General features: G+C 43.0%; 1 protein-coding gene across 1 annotated transcript in view; it reads left to right on the top strand.

Annotated features, from left to right (window-relative positions):
- wdfy4 (WDFY family member 4) overlaps positions 1–17869 on the top strand; it is a 242631-nt gene extending 224762 nt beyond the window's left edge. The window contains exons 59-62 of the mRNA XM_041176115.1: positions 7780–7962; positions 10082–10151; positions 14867–14978; positions 16333–17869. Of these exons, the coding sequence (XP_041032049.1) occupies positions 7780–7962; positions 10082–10151; positions 14867–14978; positions 16333–16399 (432 nt within the window). The 3' untranslated portion in view covers positions 16400–17869. The remainder of the gene's footprint in view (positions 1–7779; positions 7963–10081; positions 10152–14866; positions 14979–16332) is intronic.
- The last annotated feature ends 1558 nt before the right edge of the window (positions 17870–19427 follow it).

The raw sequence follows: 19427 nt of genomic DNA on the forward strand, positions 1-19427 counted from the left end.
GATTTAGTCCTTTTCATACATACATGGGCAGTTGGTAGGAATGCCCTTTCCAAGGAGATGAGAATGGATCTGACCACTTCCCTTCTCAGATGGTTCTTCTTCAATGTATTTAAGGGGTCACTTCATCCGATCCTTCCTACCTCCTATCTCATGCTCCCTTTGCACATGGTTTCCTCACTGAAGATGGTGGAATCAGTGAATTTAGCCTGTGTATTTCATCCCAGCAGCTCAGGGCATAGCACCTAAATTTTGCAGCATCATCAATTGCTGGATGGACAAGTCTCGTAACTGAATAAGACCATAAGACATAGGAGCAGAAATTAGGCCATTCGGCCCATTGAGTCTGCTCCGCCATTCAGTCATGGCTGATAAGTTTCTCAACCCCATTCTCCCGCCTTCGCCCCATAACCTTTGATCCTCTTACCAACCAAGAACCTATCTATCTCGTTCTTAAATACACTCAATGACCTGGCCTCCACAGCCTTCTGTGGCAATGAATTCCATAGATTCACCACTCTCTGGCTAAAGAAGTTTCTCCTCATCTCTCTGAGGCTGTGCCTGGTGTAACCAATACCCTTTGTTAAACCCTCTACAGCTTTCAATGCTGCATATCTGGTTGTGTCATCTCCTTAGGCATCAAGCTAACATCACTAATGGTGAATAAAGTGGACCAATACACGTTGGTGCACTGCGAGCCAGATCCATATCCTATGGATTTCCCCTACTCCTGCTGGATGTTCCCCTCTACAACTGATTTTTAATTATTTAGATTTTGTTTGGCTAGATAATTGGGAGTACTTCTCTGGCAAAGAAAACCTTCCTTCCTGTTTAGGATGTCAAAGAGTTTCACAGTTTCAAATGGTGGCTGTACACAAGCAATGGCCTGAGGCATTCACTGCCTTTCTGACTGAACTAATCTGCCACCACAAAAGCAAGCAGACTTGTTCAGTGATTGCAGTGACGTGCGTGGAACCATGAAGCACCGGAGATGGAGTGTTGAGAGTTGGCAGGAACATGAGTCGAGCAAATCTTAAGAGGACTTGGGCTGAGAGCTCCAACGGACGGTGTTAGGATGAAGCAGATTGGGAGTGCGTTAGGAATGACATTGAGGTTGAGTTAACTTGGGGCTGGAACTACAATGTGGCAACACTTGAACTAAAGCCAGAGAAGTATCAGGTCTTGCTGTTCGTGGTATATCTTATTGCACGGCATAATATTGCTGGAAGTTCTATTTGTGATAACATTAAACTATTTAGCCCTCTTCTGTTGTGAGAGGAGTGTGGTTGGCCTGTTCTTATAATGTTTTATTGCCACGGGTGCCATTTATAGCTGGGTAATATCCTCGAATCCAAATTATACTCTAATAAAAATGTATGATATTGCAGGGAGTATAATCTTTTGCAATTTAAAAATGTTTAGAGCTGGCTAAAGTTTATTACCCTGTTTGCAGCGTCAGAGATAGAAATGGTCTGGCTTTGTCTTTTTTTCAAAGGATTAGCGGGATGATCTTACTCAATTTGAGGCTCATCCAGGATTGACGTATTCATAAGTGATGCAATGTACATTAGTTCTGTTATCGGTTAGTTCAAGTATCATCAAAATTGGATGATCTAAAATCAGCAAATTTAAAATTGAAAACGTAGCTGAAATCCAGCTGGAGCGAGGCAACATGCATTGTACTTCATCATTTAGACTTTCCTGCACCCTTCAGCTATAAAATGTTTTGCCCCTGTAACTTGATGGAAGAGCAAAATGACAATGGTGCATTGAGGATATGAAAGCACCAATGAGCTCAGTGACCAGCAATCTGGCCCCTTAATCGATGAGATTCAATGATTGAGAAAGAAACAGAGGGACAGCAGAGAAAGGGGATGAATTTAAAGTCAAATCAGATGCAGAAAGAAAAATAAAGAGAGGGAAAGAAATCACGATTGAGGGAGAGAGAAAAAAAATCTCTCATTAATCGCCCTAAACTGCAATATACAATAGTGAACCAATCAGAAGAAAAAAATAGTCACAATCTACCACTAATCTCAACCATCCCATCTCCTAAAGCAACTTTCCCTCTGATGGGCCTTTCTTCTCTCAAGGACTCTGGGTTTGGCTTTTCCCCCTTTCTCAGACTTTGGATCCTCCAAATAGGGTCTTTGTGTGTGCCAGAAAAATATTGGGATGAATCCCATTGCCCCATCTCACACTGCCATTGGTTAAAAGAGCATTACATAGAAATCCAAAGAATTTACAGCACAGAGAGATGCCAATTAGCCCCAAGAGGTCAGCCAGTGTTCATGCTCCACACAAATCTAATCTCAGCCTACTTGGTCTAACCCTATCTGCATGTACTCCTTCATGTGCTTATCTAGCTTCCCATTAAATGCATCAATGCTATTTGCCTCAACTACTCCATGCAGTAGAAAGTTCCACATTCTAACCACTCTCTGGATAAAGATGTTTCTCCTGAATTCTCTACTGAATTTGTTAGTAACTATCTTATGTTCATGTTCCCTAGTTTTTGACTTTGCCACAACTGGAAACATCTCTTTGTCTATTCTATCTAACTGCTTCATAATTTCAAAAACCTCTATTAGGTCACTTCTCAGCCTTCACTTTCCTAGAGCCCCTGATGGTTAAACCCTTTAAGATTTTGTTCATCTTCTCTAATATCGGCCTTTGTGGCTAGGTTGGACCCTCTCAGTCCTTGCAAACCTGTTTTTGCAGCTTCTTCGGTGGTTCTATATCCTTTGTTTAATATGAACAGACTAGAATGATACACAGTAGCCTCAAGATTCTAAACAAACCTAACTTTCCACTTTTCAATGACATTCCTCCAGAAATTAGCCCAAGTGCTTTGTTTGCATTTTTCTGGCCTTGTTAACTTGTGTTGCTATTTCTCATAATGTGTGAATGTGTACTCCTAAATCCCACTGCTCCTCTTCTATTAAAACCCATCCACATGAAGGAAACATGAATTCCCTTGGCTTAAATGGTGGCAGTCTTGCCTCTGAGGATGTAACTTAAAGCCCCTCTCTGGGACTGAAGGATTGTTTTTTTTAATTCTTTCATTTATATTGCCCATCCTTAATTGCCCTTGAGAAGGTAGCGAACTGCCTTCTTGACCCATTGCAGTCCATGTGGTGTAGTACACCCATAGTGCTGTTAGGGAGGGAGTTCCAGGATTTTGACCCAGCGACAGTGAAGGAACGGCTGATATATTTCCAAGTCAGGATGGTGAGTGACTTGGAGTGGAACTTCCAGGTGGTGGTGTTCCCATCTATCTGCTCGGTGGGTCACGGATTTGGAAGGTGCTGTTGAAGGAGCCTTGGTGAGTTGCTGTAGTGCATCTTGTAGATGGTACACACTGCTGCCACTGTGCATCAGCAGTGGAGGGAGTGAATGTTGAAGGTGTTGGATGGTGTTCTAATTAAACTTAAGATTGTCAGTTAAAGTGCAGTACTGAGGGAACCTAACAATACCAGAGATTCACTAATGTATCACTATAAAAATAGCACTGACCCCTGACCTGCTGGATATGCGTTACCCCATCGATCATTTGTATTCCTTTGCTCAGTCAGGGGCAGCCATACCCAAAGAGCTAAAAAGTCAAAGCCCCTGTTGCATCATTGGAATTGTTCCTGAATGGGGAGAGCAATCTCCAGGCTGCAATGTCACAGGTATCTTTTTAAAAATTCATTCATGGGATGTGGGCGTCACTGGCTGGGCCAGCATTTATTGCCCATCCCCAATTGCCCTTGAGAAGGTGGCGGTGAGCTGCCTCTTTGAATCGCTGCAGTCCATGTGGTGTAGGTACACCCACAGTGCGGTTAGGGAGGGAGTTCCAGGATTTTGACCCAGCGACAGTGAAGGAACGGTGATATATTTCCAAGTCAGGATGGTGAGTGACTTGGAGGGGAACTTCCAGCTGGTGGTATTCCAATGTGTCTGCAGAGGGTCCTGACAATGGTAACTGCTCATGGGTTAAAATGTTGAAGGATAATAGGAAGGATTTCCACAGATCTTGATTTATTACGTGTTAGTCAGGAGTTTATTATTATAGATGTCACTTTTTAAAAAACAAACTTGAATTTGTATTGTGCCTTTCACGACCTCAAACATTCTAAAGCGTCTTATAGCCAATTAAGTACTTTTTGAACAGTGCTCACTGTTGCAATGTAGGAAATGCAACAGGCACTTTGCGCATAAGCAACTGGCAATGCGATAACGACTGGATAATCTGTTTTTGTGATGTTCCCTGGGGGATAAATATTGGCCAGGACTCCCCTGCTGTTTTTTTCCCAAAATAGGGGCATTGGATCATTTACATCCACCAGAGCATGTAGGTGGGGCTTTGAGTTGAATATTTCATCCAAAAGCCAGCACTTGCAACATCTCACTGAGTGGGAGCCTAGATTTTGTGCTCCAGTCCCTGAAGTGAGACTTGAACACATAACCTTCTGACTCAGAGCACAGAGTGCTATCCGTTGAGCCATGGCTGGCATGGGAGCTGGTGAAAGACTACATGCCTGAAATGTTAGCATCTGTTCCTCTCTCCACAGATGCTGCTAGACCTGCTGAGTATTGCCAGGATTTTCTGTTTTCATTTGTGACATGGGAGCCACGTAGCCTGAAAATTAGAATTGGGATTACAATAATTAAACGTCACATGTAATATCTGTCTCTCATTATTGTTACCTCATTGTAATTTTATCTGGTGTTGTGGGTAGTTATTCCATCTCGTAGTTATTTCACAGACGCAGCTATTTACTTCATTCTATGGGCTTATATTTCCCAGTCCTAAATTGGCTGTTTAAGCAGCTGAGAGAACCGAAACTAAGACCAAAATTTAATTTAGTGTCCAATGACCACAGAGACCCTGTTAGTGCCAGAAATTTGTCATGCGCAAGCAAGCAAGTTTAATATAAAAACAGAACATAATTCAAAAAAACCCAGAAGAAACCGATGAGCAAGGGGCTTAGGCGATTGCAGTCTGTCATTCTTTTGCAATTTTTGGCTTCTATCAAAAGCACCATTGCTGCAAAAATGAGGACAAGGGATTTGGCTGCCCATTACTCTGGGATTGGCATCGCTTCACTTGCTGAACTGTCAAGACTTGTAACTGGATTCCGATCCAGTTTTACATGTTGTGACTCTACAATAAGCACTTTGGAACCTCTATCCCTTGACCTACTCTCTTATTGCAGTCCATTTATTACATAGAGTCTACAGCACAGAAACAGACCATTCAGCCCAACTGGTCTTTATCAGCTTTTATGCTCCAGTTGAGCCTTTGCCAACCCCTCTTCATTTAATCCTATTAATTTTCTTTCTATTCCTTTCTCCCTCCTGCACTTATCTCAATTCCCCTCAAATGCATCTGGGCTACTCGCCTCAACCGCTTACAGAATAAATACATTTCTCTTTAATTCCCTATTGGATTTATTGGTGGCTACCTTATATTTAGAAAATTATTGTTTCTTCTGCTCTTTAAATTATACTTCTCTTCAAAGATGTGACTAAAGCTTTGGATTATTGCATGCAAAAGGTCAACATCTACCTCTGAATACCCACAAGACCCCTGCAAGTGGATACCTCTCTCTTGAGCATCCCTGATTTCAATTGATCCAATGTTGGTGGCTGTATCTTCGGATGCCAAGGGCTTAAGCTCTGGAATTCCTCCTCTAAACCTCTCCACCTCTCTTTCCTCCTTTGAGATGCTCGTTAAAACCCACCTCTTTGACCAAGTTTTTGCTCCTCATCTCTAATATTGGCATATGTGGCTTAATGTCAAATTTTGCTTTATAATGTATGTGGAGTGCCGTGGGACATCTTATTAATTTAGAAATGTAAATACAAGTTGTTGTTGGTGGGTAATCAAACACTTTGATAATGCTGCCTTTCAGATGCAGTTTAAGGTCATTGGGCATGAAATTTAGAGGCTAGAGGGATAGGCTGCATAGACAAGGTGTGTATTCTCTTGAAAATGAAAGATTAATGGGTAATAGATGACTGAAGAAGTTGATAGGGTAAATAGACCAAAAGAATTTCCGCTAGTGGGGACTCAAGAACAAGGGGGCATAACCTTAAAGTTGGATCTAGACCATTTAGGAAACATTTCCTCACACAAAGGATAGTGGCAATTAGAAACTCCCTCCCAAAAAAAAAAGCTGTTGAGTTTGGGGTTGAGGGGGAGGGGCAGTTTCTTATTTCCAGGATCAACAAAAAATATAATATTTTGTTAGGCTAGGGTATTAAAGGTGACAGAACCAAAACAGTTAGACGAAGTTAAGATACAAATCAACCATGATCTAATCGAATGGCAGATCAGGCTCAAGGGGCTGAATGGCCTACTCCTCTTCCTATATTTTGGAGAAAATTGCCCAAAGACAGGCAGGCATATGTGAATTGCATATTACAGCATGCATCATATTATCCATCAGTACTGCCCTAGCAACACTGGATGCCAGCCTCACCAACATTGCACTGACATCCAGTATTGCTAGGCCCAAGCAGAGAGGTTTTAAATTTTATAGCTGAGAAGCCAATTATTGAATTCTCCCATGGAAACAGGTTCTGCCACGTTGCTGGGAAACCTGGTGGTATTTATTTTCCGTAAGGCAGATTGGCCTTTTAAGTTGCTTGAAGTGTCTTAATCCTGCAGCAGCCACATGCTGCCCTTCCTCCCACTCCCCAACCCCATCCCCCATCCCCCCCACGCCACCCCCTGCCAAATATTGGAGGGCCCCCCCAGCACAGGCGACAATCTCACTGGGAACCCTCTCCTGGAAGATCCACTCATTTTACCCACAACCTTTGGTTGAGCACAGGTCAAGGAATGAGAGGGTGGAGTTTAATGCCCTCCCCAGTGGCGAGTTTGGTGGCATGGGGACATTACCATCTCCACTCCGATTAAATCCATGGCGGGAACGTCTATGGATGGCCTTCTCACCCTGCCACCAATTGAGCCCCTTAAGCGGGCAACTAATGCCCACTTAAGGGTCTCATCCCACTGCCACTGGTATTAACCCAGCAGTGGGCTTGTCTTGTGGGAAGCACAACAAACAAACCTGTAGAGGGTTGCTTGTGGGCTCCCGGGGAGTGAGTGTCCCTCATTCAAAGGCACTCAGTGCCTGATTGAGGAACTCGGCATGGTGGTATGGAGGGGGACTGATGGACCTGGGAGGACTGCCGATGCCCCTGGTGCTATACTACGGCAAGAGTCGAACCACCAGGATTGGAAAGGCTTGGGAATTAAAAACCCGGAACACTGCAGGTCATAGAAACATGGAAAATAGAAGCAGGAGTAGGTCATTCGGCCCTTTGAGCCTGCTCCACCATGCAGAGGATGGCTGATCCTCTATCTCAATGCCATACCTCCACTCTCTCCCCATACCCCTTGATGCATATACAGTCTAGAAATCTATTTCCTTCTTAAATATATTGTGACTTGGCCTCCACAGCCCTCTGTGGTAGAGAATTCCATAGGTTCACCACCCTCTGAGTGAAGAAGTTTCTCCTCATCTTTGTCCTAAATGGCCTACCCTATATCCTGAGGCTGTGACCCCTTGTTCTAGACCCCCCTCCCAGCCAGAAGAAACATCATCCCTGCATCCGGTCTGTCCAACCTTGTCAGAATTTTATACGTTTCAATGAGATCCCCTCTCATTCTTCTAAACTCCAGTGAATACAGGCCTCGCCGACCCAATCCCTCCTCATACAACGCGGTCTGAATGTACAGTCCAGTAGTGTTTAGTCAGCTCACCAATCATTGTTCTAATACTCCAGGGTGACATTGCCTCCTGCGCAGGGACCTACCTGCACCTGTGGACAATCAACGGACAGCCGATTGCAAGCGTCAACACCTCCTCAGAGATGACGGGGGAGATTTTGTGCTGCTGCTTCACCGAGGTGCACGAATGGGACTCACGCAATGTCGTCGTGACAGGATGTGCTGACGGCGTTGTACGAGTAAGTGTCACCAACAGCAGGTAAAGCGCTGGCACCTTTTGGTCAACATGACATGGTGCCGAGGGTCAAATAAGCCACAGTCCTGCGCGTTGATTATCACATCATTTTCTCCTGTGATAGTCTTCAGTGAAAATCGTAGCTTCCCCCTTTTCTTCCACTTCCGCCCCAAAGGAACTTACTCACATTGGTTTTCTATAGGGGGACTGCTGCTTCCTCATCCAAATGACTTGTGTATATATGTGTGCTATTCATGACAGACAAGCAAGGAGCCTGTCCCCATTTTATGTCCACATGCGCTTACATTGTAGGAAGGGTGCTAGGCGTCAGTCGGGATTGAGGACTCAGACAGATTTTTCCTCCTCACAGCGCCCATGCCCCTCAATGCCAGTGCCCCTCAACGCCAATGCCCAATTGCTGCCCTTCCATTAGAAATTAGCTGTGTAATTTGCATTTGTAACCTGCAAGGCTACGGACTGAGTGCTGGAAGGTGGGAGTGGAATGGGCGGCTAGTTTTTTCAGCTGGCGCAGATGTAATGGGCTGAATAGCCTCTTTCTGTGCTGTAACTTTTCTATGGTTTGAATTGCTCTAGTCACAATATCACGACCTGGCTGTGAAAAAGTTTATAATAAGTACTCCTAATGCAAGTCAGATATGCTGAATTCTAAGACCCAAGCCCGTGGGTCAGATGCAGGTACAGGTACCTCCACTCCCACATCACCAATCTGTGCCCATCACACAAAGCTCAGCATTCAGTTAATGCAGCCCTTAGAGTGGTACTGATTCCTACAGACCAGGAAGCTCCTAGGTTCTTTACCTGATCTATGCTGAGCCAGGACAGCAGTTGAACTCTTGAGGAAGGGATAAGAGGGGAAAACAGCCAGAGTTTCTCAGCACTATGGTATGCACACCCTTTGCAGTTATAAATATCTGTATTTGTTACCTTCCTCTGCAGTTGCTATCATCATTTAGAACACCTTTTTTTTGAAAAAGGACAATTTGCACTGAACAGATGATATCGTGTGAACCTTACACAGCCCATAGCTATCTCCCACATTGCGTTTGTCTCCCTCATTTGTAAAAGTTAAATCATATGAGCAATAATTGAAATGTGTTATCTTACTAATGCATTTGACAAATAGAAAATGGATTTTGTTTCTTATAATCCTTTAATGAACAATATTTGGAATCGTTTTACCTTACACATAGAACACAGCACAACCCAAAGCACATGTTTTATTAGACCTCTGTACAATTACTCTATTCCAATTTAACACTTTAAGTATTTTAAAATGTCCATGCATTGAAGAGTTAGGTGGCTGACTTGGACAGCGGACATGTCTTTATGTAAAGGTTCTGTACATCTCTGAATCTTCCACTCCAGTTGTGCCTATCTGGGACTTTACCCCAATGTAGAGCTCCTTATTGAACAGGTTTGAGTTGGCAGGCACCTTCCTTCAATCTTGTGTGTTGAAGAGTCAAATGAGAAAAGTGTGAGGCACATTTTTCCACTGCCCTCAATCCTCACCATTTTAAAATGTCATTTTATTGTCCTGCCTCCTGTTTTTCTGGAGACATGAAAACCATTGGAACTCCTTGTCTCATCTGTCTGTTCTACAAACCTCAGACTGTTAAAACCAAAGAATCGGTCTATAGTTTAGCTTATCTCCTCTCTTCTTCTTGACCTCGGCTCAATCAGGGGCCTTGTCCTCCCAACCAGTTCTTTGATTTTGTACATTGAGCTCACAGCACAGAAACTGACTATTTGGCCCAACTGATCCCTTCCAGTGTTTATACTCCACGTAAGACTCCTTCTGCCCTACCTTATCTAACTCTATCAACATACCCTTGTATTCTTTTCTCCCTCATCTACTTATCCAGCTTCTCCATAAAGGCATCAATGCTACTTGCCTCAGCCACTCCATATAGTAGCGAGCTCCACATTCTCACCACGCGCTGGCTGAAGAAATTTCTCCTGAATTATGTATTGGAGGTGCTGCACTACAGCACGGATCAACCGCTGCTTCGTTTTGTGGTTGGCTAATGCAGGGTTGTTTGTTGTATTTTTTTGCAAATCTTAAGGAGAAGGTTTGTAAAATTCTGCTTTATTTTCAACTATAGCTATGGAGGACAGAGTATAGAAGATTCCGAGTCACCAGGAACGATGGAGGACCAGCCTCAGGAGAGAGTGGTAATGTTTAAGTGGCATATGGCGTCTCCACCTGACAGAGGCACAATGTGTCAAATAGCTTATCTTCCGTAGAATGGTGCTCCGGTTAACGCAGGACTGAAGAGTTTGCAGATAATCAGTGGTTTGCGTGGCAACATAGGTGTTTCCCACCCTTTAAGGACTGTCCTTTGCTGCCTTCTGAACAAAAATGCTGCAAGTTGCAATGTTGAACAGCACAACGCTGTCAGTAACGCCGGTGCAGTGTCATCAAACCTAAGCCAAAATAGGAGAGCAACGAATAAAGAACTAAGCCACCATCAAAAAAAAAGGAAATCAGTAAATTTATAATAATATTGCCAGTATTCAATATTCACTGCCGTCCCACCAGGCACAGAATGTCTAGCGCATATTGTTGAACACTGGATACTCCGTCTCCAACGCTTCCAAGTAATAGATTTTTTTTTTGTTTTTTTTAAATAAAGTTTAAGTCTGGTGGAAATTTCTCACCATGATAATGCTCTTCTTCCTTTGCCTGCTATGTGCCTGAATCTGGTGGATCTGGTCATTAGCAAGGCCTGTTTGATCCCTGATGTAGACTCATCTCCTTCATGGCTTTTCCCCAGAAACTCGGGGTGGAACTGTTGCAGGTCTGGCTGCTGTCCTTGGCCTCCTGGTTGCTGTTGGAGAACAAAGCCAGAAGTCCCAATGCCCAACAATCTTCTTGTGTTCCTGAAAAAGGTAGCTGCAATCTTACCTATGGTATGCTTGTTGTTTTTTATCCCACCATTTCTGGCCGTATCTTCCACCACCTACGCCCTAAGCTCTAGAATTCCCCTCCCCGCTAAACCACCTCCTCTCAACCTCTCTCTCTCTCTCTTCCTTTAAGAACATGTGCTCAAGATGTGAGAATGTGGGCAAGGCCAGCATTTATTGCCCATCCCTAATTGCCCTTAGCCACCAACTTGAACTGCTGCAGTCCAAGAAGGGGGTGGTGAGCCATCCCAGAAGCAAGTGTCAGATTTGGTTCTCACCCTTGAGGTTTACTCTGCCTCTCATTGAGCTGTGGCAGAACACTCAATGGAAACAAGAGAAGTTGAAATTCAGAGTGAACCATGCAGCCTTTCTGGGACCTGGAGTCCTCTACTCCAGATCATCCCAGATGAACAAGGACATGTAGGGAGGAGGTAGGAGTCAGGAAAATTCCAAAGACCAATTGAATAAAGCACCCAGGAGAATGAATAAAGGGCTTGTCTTTAAAGCTGGGATTCCTCTAGGTCATTTGCAGAAAACTCCATCGATTCCAGTTTTTCATACTGTAATTGGGAAAAAAGAATAGCAAAGTGTCTTTGTGCTTCCCAAGTGGTATGACTTGGACTAGAAGATGCCAGGTTCAATCCCAGATCTCCATTGGTCTCAGTTAGGAACTACAATATCTTTAGATCAAAGAGAACAAAACCAGCCAGTTCCACGTCTGATGACAATTGAGTGCCCTGCTCCCACCCTCTGGCCACCTCCCACCCCCAAACGACATCCCATATCCCGCAACGTAGACAATTGATAGCTTACAGCCATTCACCATCTAGTCTCCCTCCCTCCTACCCACCCACCAGCTGGCTGCCAATGCCAAACAAGAAGTTTGTGCACTTTTAAGAGAGGATTGGTGGAATGTAAAAGAAACTGAAGCTTACTGACCCCAAGCCAAACTAATGAAGTTAACTTTGAGCCTGGAGTTTTGGTGCCATGGAGAATCCCGTCGACCAGCCCTGAGGAAGTTAATTGTGTTTCAAGAATGAATAGCGAATTACAGCATAAAAATCTATATAATCATTTCAGGTTACAACATTAGTTGATCTATTGAAAGAGCACTGTAGGAAAATTCATCAATTATAAATAAGAAGTGACTGAATGGAAGTGTGCGTGGGGAATCGCACAAATAGCATAGAATTTCACTGGCAAAACGCGAAAGACATATTGTCTAGTGTCAAGTTATTGGGAGCGACATCTATAGATAGAATGAGTGTAAAAATCTGCCTCTGATGCAGATAGCAAACTGCAATCATACAGGGGTAGGTATTGCTATAGGTGATTGTGTCTAACTAGATAATGCAGACCTAGGACAAGCTGTTTCACCTTATATAGAACATTAGAACCAGAGGAGCTTACAAAGTGTTAATGGCAGGACTAATCTACAGAAAGATTTCAGTGAACAAGTATTCAATGTATAGAACAGGCTCCCTCAGGACACACTGACAATATTGATTCACTCAAATGCAAATTTATTTCCATAAATAACATTTTGGGATACAATATATGAATAATTTGAGACATGACCTGTGGTATGTGTCACGGCTTGAGAGGAATAGGTAACTTCGGACCTAGGATTCCCAAAGCACTCTACCACTGGGCTTTTCCTCCTTTCAAATCTAGGCCTTTTTAGACTAACTGATAGAGATTAATTCCTATAATTAGTCAATAACTTCATTATTATTGTATCAAAGAACTGCTTGGGCTATTATCATGTAGAAATTCCCATGTTCTTAACTCGTATTGCTCATTAATTGAGCTATTAATCCATTTTATTTTCAAAGTGTAGTACCTCTATTCAAGTAACAGATGGAGGAGACATCTGAATTAGTCCCATTTGTTTACCAATATCAACAAACAATAATCTCTACCTCTGAGTTTCCTCTCATTTCTAAACCTTGAACACTTAATACAGAAGGAAACTAGTCTCAGTGCAGATCCCAGCAGATCTGCATTAAACCTCTAGGAACTGCATGGCATTCCTAGTTCTTCCTGAATCAAATGACATCCATTGTGGAAGATGCACAGGCTTTATAAAGATTTACAATAGCCTGATTTGTTTCTACATGATGCCCATTACACTTCCAGTATCCTGGTATCAACAGCAACTGGCATACTCAAAAAATTGTTTGGCACACCTTCTTCAAAACCTGACCCACCCCCACTCTCCCAACCCTACCCCCACCCCCACCTTTTCTCTCCCTGTCCTTTTAAAAAGGTAGCAATATACACTTGGGTATCTTTCCATATCTTACAACAACCCTCCAGTACTACTACTTCCTGAACAAAAATAAAAATACCTGGAAAGACTCAGCAGGTCTGACAGCATCTGTGGAGTGGAATACAATTAACATTTTGAGTCTGTATGACTCTTCAACAGAACTAAGGAAAAATAGAAAAGAGGTGAAATATAAGCTGGTTTGGGAGGGGGGGGAGTGGGGACAGGTAGAGCTGGATAGAGGGCCAATGAAAGGTGGAGTTAGCCAAAAGATATCATAGACAAAAGGACAAAGAGGTGTTGAAGGCGGTGATATTATCTAAGGAATGTGCTAATAGGTGACATTAAGGGTAGAAAGTAGGACAAGCAAGGTACAGATAGCCCTACTTCCTGACTGTTTTTCATGTGAGAGACTAGGCAGGGAGCATCAGCAGAATGTTCAGCTGCAAAAAGGCATTTTGCAAAAAGGCATCTCACTTGATGTTGGGATACAAATGCTTTCTAGCAGAAGATAAGAAATAGGAGCAGGAGACAGCCATTTTGCCCTTGCAGCCTGCCCTGCCATTTAGTGAGATCGTGACATTTCAGTTTCGCCTTCCTGGGCGATTCCCCATATCCCTTAGATTCCAAAAATCCACTGGGATAGCGAGCGGGAGTGAGGACCCTGACTGATTTATTTTACCCTGTCTGTGACACTGAGGCCAATCACCCACCGCTGCCCAAACGGAGACCGGCTAACTCAACGGAGATCAAACCAAGAACCATATGCCCACCGAGAGGCGTCTGACCCCCAACAGCTCGGGTTCCCTTAAAATCTGCTATCAACAGAGCAGACCATGGTGCATTGTTGCAGATTGCCTGGATAGCAAATGACCTCAGATATGCCAAGGGCAAGCAGTGGGGGTCAGGCACTTCTCCATAATGGAGGGAGGAATAGCAGACAGTCAGTGACCTCCTAAGAGCTCCCTCAGGAGCAGCATTAACAGGGCTCCGGGAGGAGTTTGTCCAGCCATCTTGTTGGTTCAGAAGTGGTGAGTGTTGGAGCGGAGACAATGTGAAAAATAAAAAGTCTTGAAAAATATAACATTTAAAATCTCAAAAATCTCAATCCGGGCCCCATTGGTTTAAATTCAGTGCCACACAAAGCACGACTTTCCTGTCACAGTGCACCACCGTGTCTGCAAACTTTGTTTTTCCTTTTGCTAACAAAAAAAAAGTGGTAATTATAGTCTTATCCCTGGCGCAATGGTATGTGGCTGGGAATTAAATAGTAATTTCCCCATTGTTCCAGGTGATTGTGGCTTCAATTATCATCGCAATACTTTGTGACAGAGTTGGAGCCTGAAGCAGGAAAATCGCTGCTCTGGCTGTTACTTATTCACTGCAATGTTTGTGTTTGTTTAGCCATAGAGATCAACAGAGGAGAGATGTCGCGCACATAGAATCAAGGACCAGTCACTGCCGACCTAACTCTGCAAGTTAGAAAGCATTTAATAATGCACGAATCCGAATTCCTGATTAGAGCTCAGCTTCGCTGAACATCGCGATTAAGATTTAATTAAATTGGGACATCCCCTCACATTACCGGACAGGCAGAGATTAACCCTGGATGTTTACTGCGAGCGCTACCTGTTCTGCCATTAAAACGGCATCTACTTGTCGAGCATATTTCCCTGAAGTCATGACCGTGGCTTTTAATCTTCCTCCACCGCAGGTTACAGATGGGAGCGGCACCTTGCCTTTCGTTGGAGGCTGAGCAGAAACAATGGGCTGCCGGGGAAGCAGACCAGGAGGGTGTCTGCTATCACAGCACTGGCCGTCTCGAGGTAAGGGCTGCTCTTCCCACACGCTCATGAGAGTTCGGCAGAGGGCGCATTTCAGAACTAGGATTCACAATGCCCAGCAACCTCAGGGACTGGACATCCCTCTTCTCAGTTCTGTATCCACCCCCAATGTCCTGCTTACCATTATTGGGAGCGTTTTATCGTCATTTAGAAAGCTGCTGGGAAGAGGGAGAAAAAAAAAACCCCAATGCAGTTCTTCCTCCAAGTGAAGCTTAACTCTATTCTGGACAGTGTAATTGGTGCTTCTTCAATCGTCAAAGCACTTCGAAGTTGAGAATTGAACATGCAGCCAAACTCCGCATTTTCTGCAGGGCGTGGTCACTTTTTTTGGTTGTGCATCCAATCCCTTCCCTCTTTTAGCAGCAGCAGATGGAAGCACTTGCAGCTTAAAATTAGCAGCTTGACAAGGAGGGTGGCGAACATTTGGGAGCAGGCTTATCATGAGGCAGATGATGAGAGAGCTGCACAGATTTTTGAAGGAGTGGGGTTGAGGGATGTTGGTTTCTGGAGTGATCCACAGGCACACCAAAGTCTTTGTTCGCTCTGTAGTTTCCTCTACTGTAAGGGCAATGCCACAGAATGATGCCACATGCACACCAGCCACCCCCTGATACTGCACACCAAATAGCCGCTCTTCACGTGGAGTGTCCCAGAGCTGCTGGACTGTTGCAGAGTGGCATCATTGGATCCCATCCCTTTCCTACATTCCAGCGCTGCCAGCAAACAATCAGGAGCAGGAACCTTGGCTGATCATTTCTCTCCTCAATTTCTCACGGGTCCCGAGGCCAATTGTAGGATCCCTTCCTTTGGCCCACCTGAGATCAAGTAACACGGCACAATGTGGGATATTCCTGGCCTCTGTAACCACCAGGGGAGACAGACAACTTTAGGAGTTAACAGTCAGACAGCTGAGTAGCCTACTGGCTTAGAAAGCTATTTTTTCAATTTTACCCATGCTGCTTGAATTATAGTGCAGTCTGATCTTTTATTTGCGGCATTTGTTAAGGGTCACAAGTGATGGATGAGTTCTTCTCATTCCACTATGGTTTCCCAGTGACCTACCCTGTCCCAAACTTGTCCCTTATTTTGAACAGCTCTGCCACGAAGATGATATAGAATGGAAAGCCTAAACGGAAAATAACTGAGATTTAAATAAGCCGACAGTATAAAGGATGCCTCCACAGAGTTGGAATAAAGTAGAACTCTGAGCATCAGAAATCCTAGCCTACACATTGGCACTTTAAGTGATAATAAAAGAGGTTCTTTGAGCCGCACTGCCATCATTCACCTTGATGAGTTCAGAAATTGTTAATAGTCTCTGACTCCTTCCTTACAGGAATCATGCTAAGCTATTTGTGGGTGATTCATGGGGCAGAGTCTACTGTTGGTCTGTTGAAGGCTGAAATAATAACCACGAGGAGGAGATCGATGATGATGGATTCCATAAAGGCAAAAACAGCCTCCAGTGAAGAATATATTGCCTGAAGAAGCACCTGCTCAGAGAGTTTCCTGCTGCACGATTGTATTTGCACACATTTGGAGTAACATGTGTTCATTTGAACTGGTCCAGATACAAAGTTTTAGCAATTGTACAATGGAAAAATTTGATTGGAGCTATCATTTTTAAGCATTGGAATTTATTGGAATTTTATTGGGAATGATGACTATGCAATGGAACGTTTTACATTTACATGAATCAACATATTAGAGCTGGCCATTTTGTAAAATGTACTCCTTCAGGATGTAAGGCAGAGACTAGGTGTTGAGAATTTATGACGACTGAATTATGTGGCTTCCAGTTGTTGTGACACTAAAGGTGTCATCAATTAAACTCACCAACAATGGTCCTGCCCAGTGAACAAGCAGTTAGTGGTACCTGCTCTCAGAATAATATGGTGCATGTTAGTGGAACTCCATGTGAATGGAAGTACATGCAAGCACATTGGGTCTTGAAGCTTAACAGGATCAATATTCATTGAGACTGACGTTACCTACTTCAAGAGGCTGATACTGCGATGCTCAGTGTCCTGCATGATAAGTTATTTTGAGGATCAATGGCAAAAGTTTTTTAACAAGTACTAAATTCTAAAGTAAGAATTTGATCAGCTCAGTTCTGTTAGAACTTGCTTGTTCTGATTTAAACTTCACACTTAATTGTGTTGCTGAATTGATGCATTTACAGGCTGCTAATCTGACTATTTTTGGAGAGTGAGAAAATTCTTCTAAGTCTTTAAAACACTGATATTCCCTAGTACAAGGGGTGTCAGAGCTAATTCTGTTTTTCCTTGAGCTGCTTTGAGACATATCCTGCAGCAACCTATGTTCACATGCCAGCAGCTTGTTGGGATCTGCAAATCAGCAGTTGGATGGGTCCTTCAGGCATTCATTCCAAAAGGCGCCTCGCCAAAGTTTTGGCCACAAATTATATAATAAAGTTCCTGATTCACAAGAGCAACAGATGTTCCAATGGTAGTATTGGATGTGGGGTGGCATGAAGGACAATTATTCAGAGTAGAGTTCTTTTCTGACGTTAAAAACAGCTACGCGTTTGAAATTTGGATTGCAGTTTGACAAAAAGCTTCACGGGTTAAATTATCAGATTGGCATTTTTTTTTTGCCATTCCAATTAGTGAAATGGGACAGTGAGAATTTTGGACTGCGGAGTGTCACTGTGAATTAAACCTATCCTTCCTACACATTATCAATTAATAGAAAGCAGGCCATCCAGTTGATATTTGATTTGGCTCCCTCTAGGCAGCTGTGAACTTCTATTTTCGCAGAAAGATCACATCCAGCATTTGTACCTCAACAGAATTCTGTTTTCTGTGATCGTGTAAATACAGATGATCAAATAAAGTTTGAATAAACAGGAAGAGACTGTAGACACAAATTAGCTTTGTTCTTTTTTGCAGATGTTGGGGTTTGCGTTTACAGAGAGTATGGCGTTTCTCTGATGTGTTTTCAATTAATCTGTTACATAACCCGTAACAGTTTAACATTACAAAACATGGCCAAATGTATCAGTCCCAATCGTTTTAGAATAGAATGAAAATTATTAGCACATGTTTTCAGTGGAAAAGCCCATTCCACTTGCATTTTTATCGGTCAACCTGATTTACTATGTTTAATAAGGGGGTCTGCCCCAACTTTGATCTTGTTCTCTCTGATTTAGTGTATGTCACAAAGGGATTAGCCAATTTATTTTGCTTTATAATGGGCTTGTCCAATTCTCACTGGTTTACAAGAGGTCTGTCTAATTCTCATTCTAAGATGACAAGAAATAGAAGTAGGCCATTCAACTCTCTTCCACACACCCACCCCCCACCTCATTGCTGAGCCTGCTCTGCTACCGATAACATTATGGCTGATTTGAGTGTGGCCTTAACCTCATTTTCTTGCTTCCCTCCCACAAACCTTGACTCTCCTGTAGATCAAAAATCTGCCTGACCCAGCCATGAATAGGTTCAGTGACATAGCCTCCGTTGCTCTCTAGGGAAGAGAATTCCAAAGACTAACCACCCTCTGGGAGGAAGTTTTCTCTTGTCCATGTCTTAAATGGGAGACCCCTTATTTTTAAACTGTGCCCCCTAGTTCTAGCTTCCCCCACAAGGGGACATTTTGTTTGTATAGAACCTACCAAATGTTCCCTCTGTTTTATGGAGGCCCTGTCCAACTTTCCTTTTATCATATCCTCTCTCTATTTTTTAAAGAATTTTTCATATGCTCATTAAGGGCCTGTCTGACTTACATTTTAGTTTATACAGCATTTATGCTATTTTTCCTTTTTTTTTAAAATTCCTTACTCTCACTCAGTTTTGGAAAGACTATATCAAGTTCTGTTTTCACTCCTTTCGGTGGTCTCTCCACCAAATGTTCAGGAATGTTAAGTCACTAAGATAATTCAGGGCTAAGCATAACAATAGTGGATCTAAATTGATTGTTGAGACGTGGAATCTTTCATGGAAATGATGAATGGAACATTTTCTGTCTGTATAATACAGCAGCTTAATGATCATCCATAGTAATGCTTAAAACACACTTAAAACTCACTTCAAATTCATCCTTATGAATGACAGAAAAATATAATAAACCACATAATACTATCCCATGTTAATATTAAATTAATTCTCCTTGTTCAGCCTTCTTGTCATGTCCGTAAGATATGAAAAAAAATCACAAGCTGTTTAAATCAAACATTACTTTTTAACCTATTCAAAAAAGTGGACTTTGCTGAAGCAAAAGATGGCTGCTACAGTTCACATGACTTACAAGTTGGTTACAATTTCTGGAAATTTCCAACATCAGTTATAGAACAAAAGCTCAACTCTCATCCTTGCGGAATCTCTCACATCTCATTGTGAGGACACATTACAATCAACAAAACCAGGGACCAGTAGACAACTTCTCTCCCCAGCCTGGACTATAGCAAAG

The sequence above is a fragment of the Carcharodon carcharias genome, chromosome 28, assembly GCF_017639515.1.
Source record: "Carcharodon carcharias isolate sCarCar2 chromosome 28, sCarCar2.pri, whole genome shotgun sequence".
Classification (NCBI taxonomy): Eukaryota; Metazoa; Chordata; class Chondrichthyes; order Lamniformes; family Lamnidae; genus Carcharodon; species Carcharodon carcharias.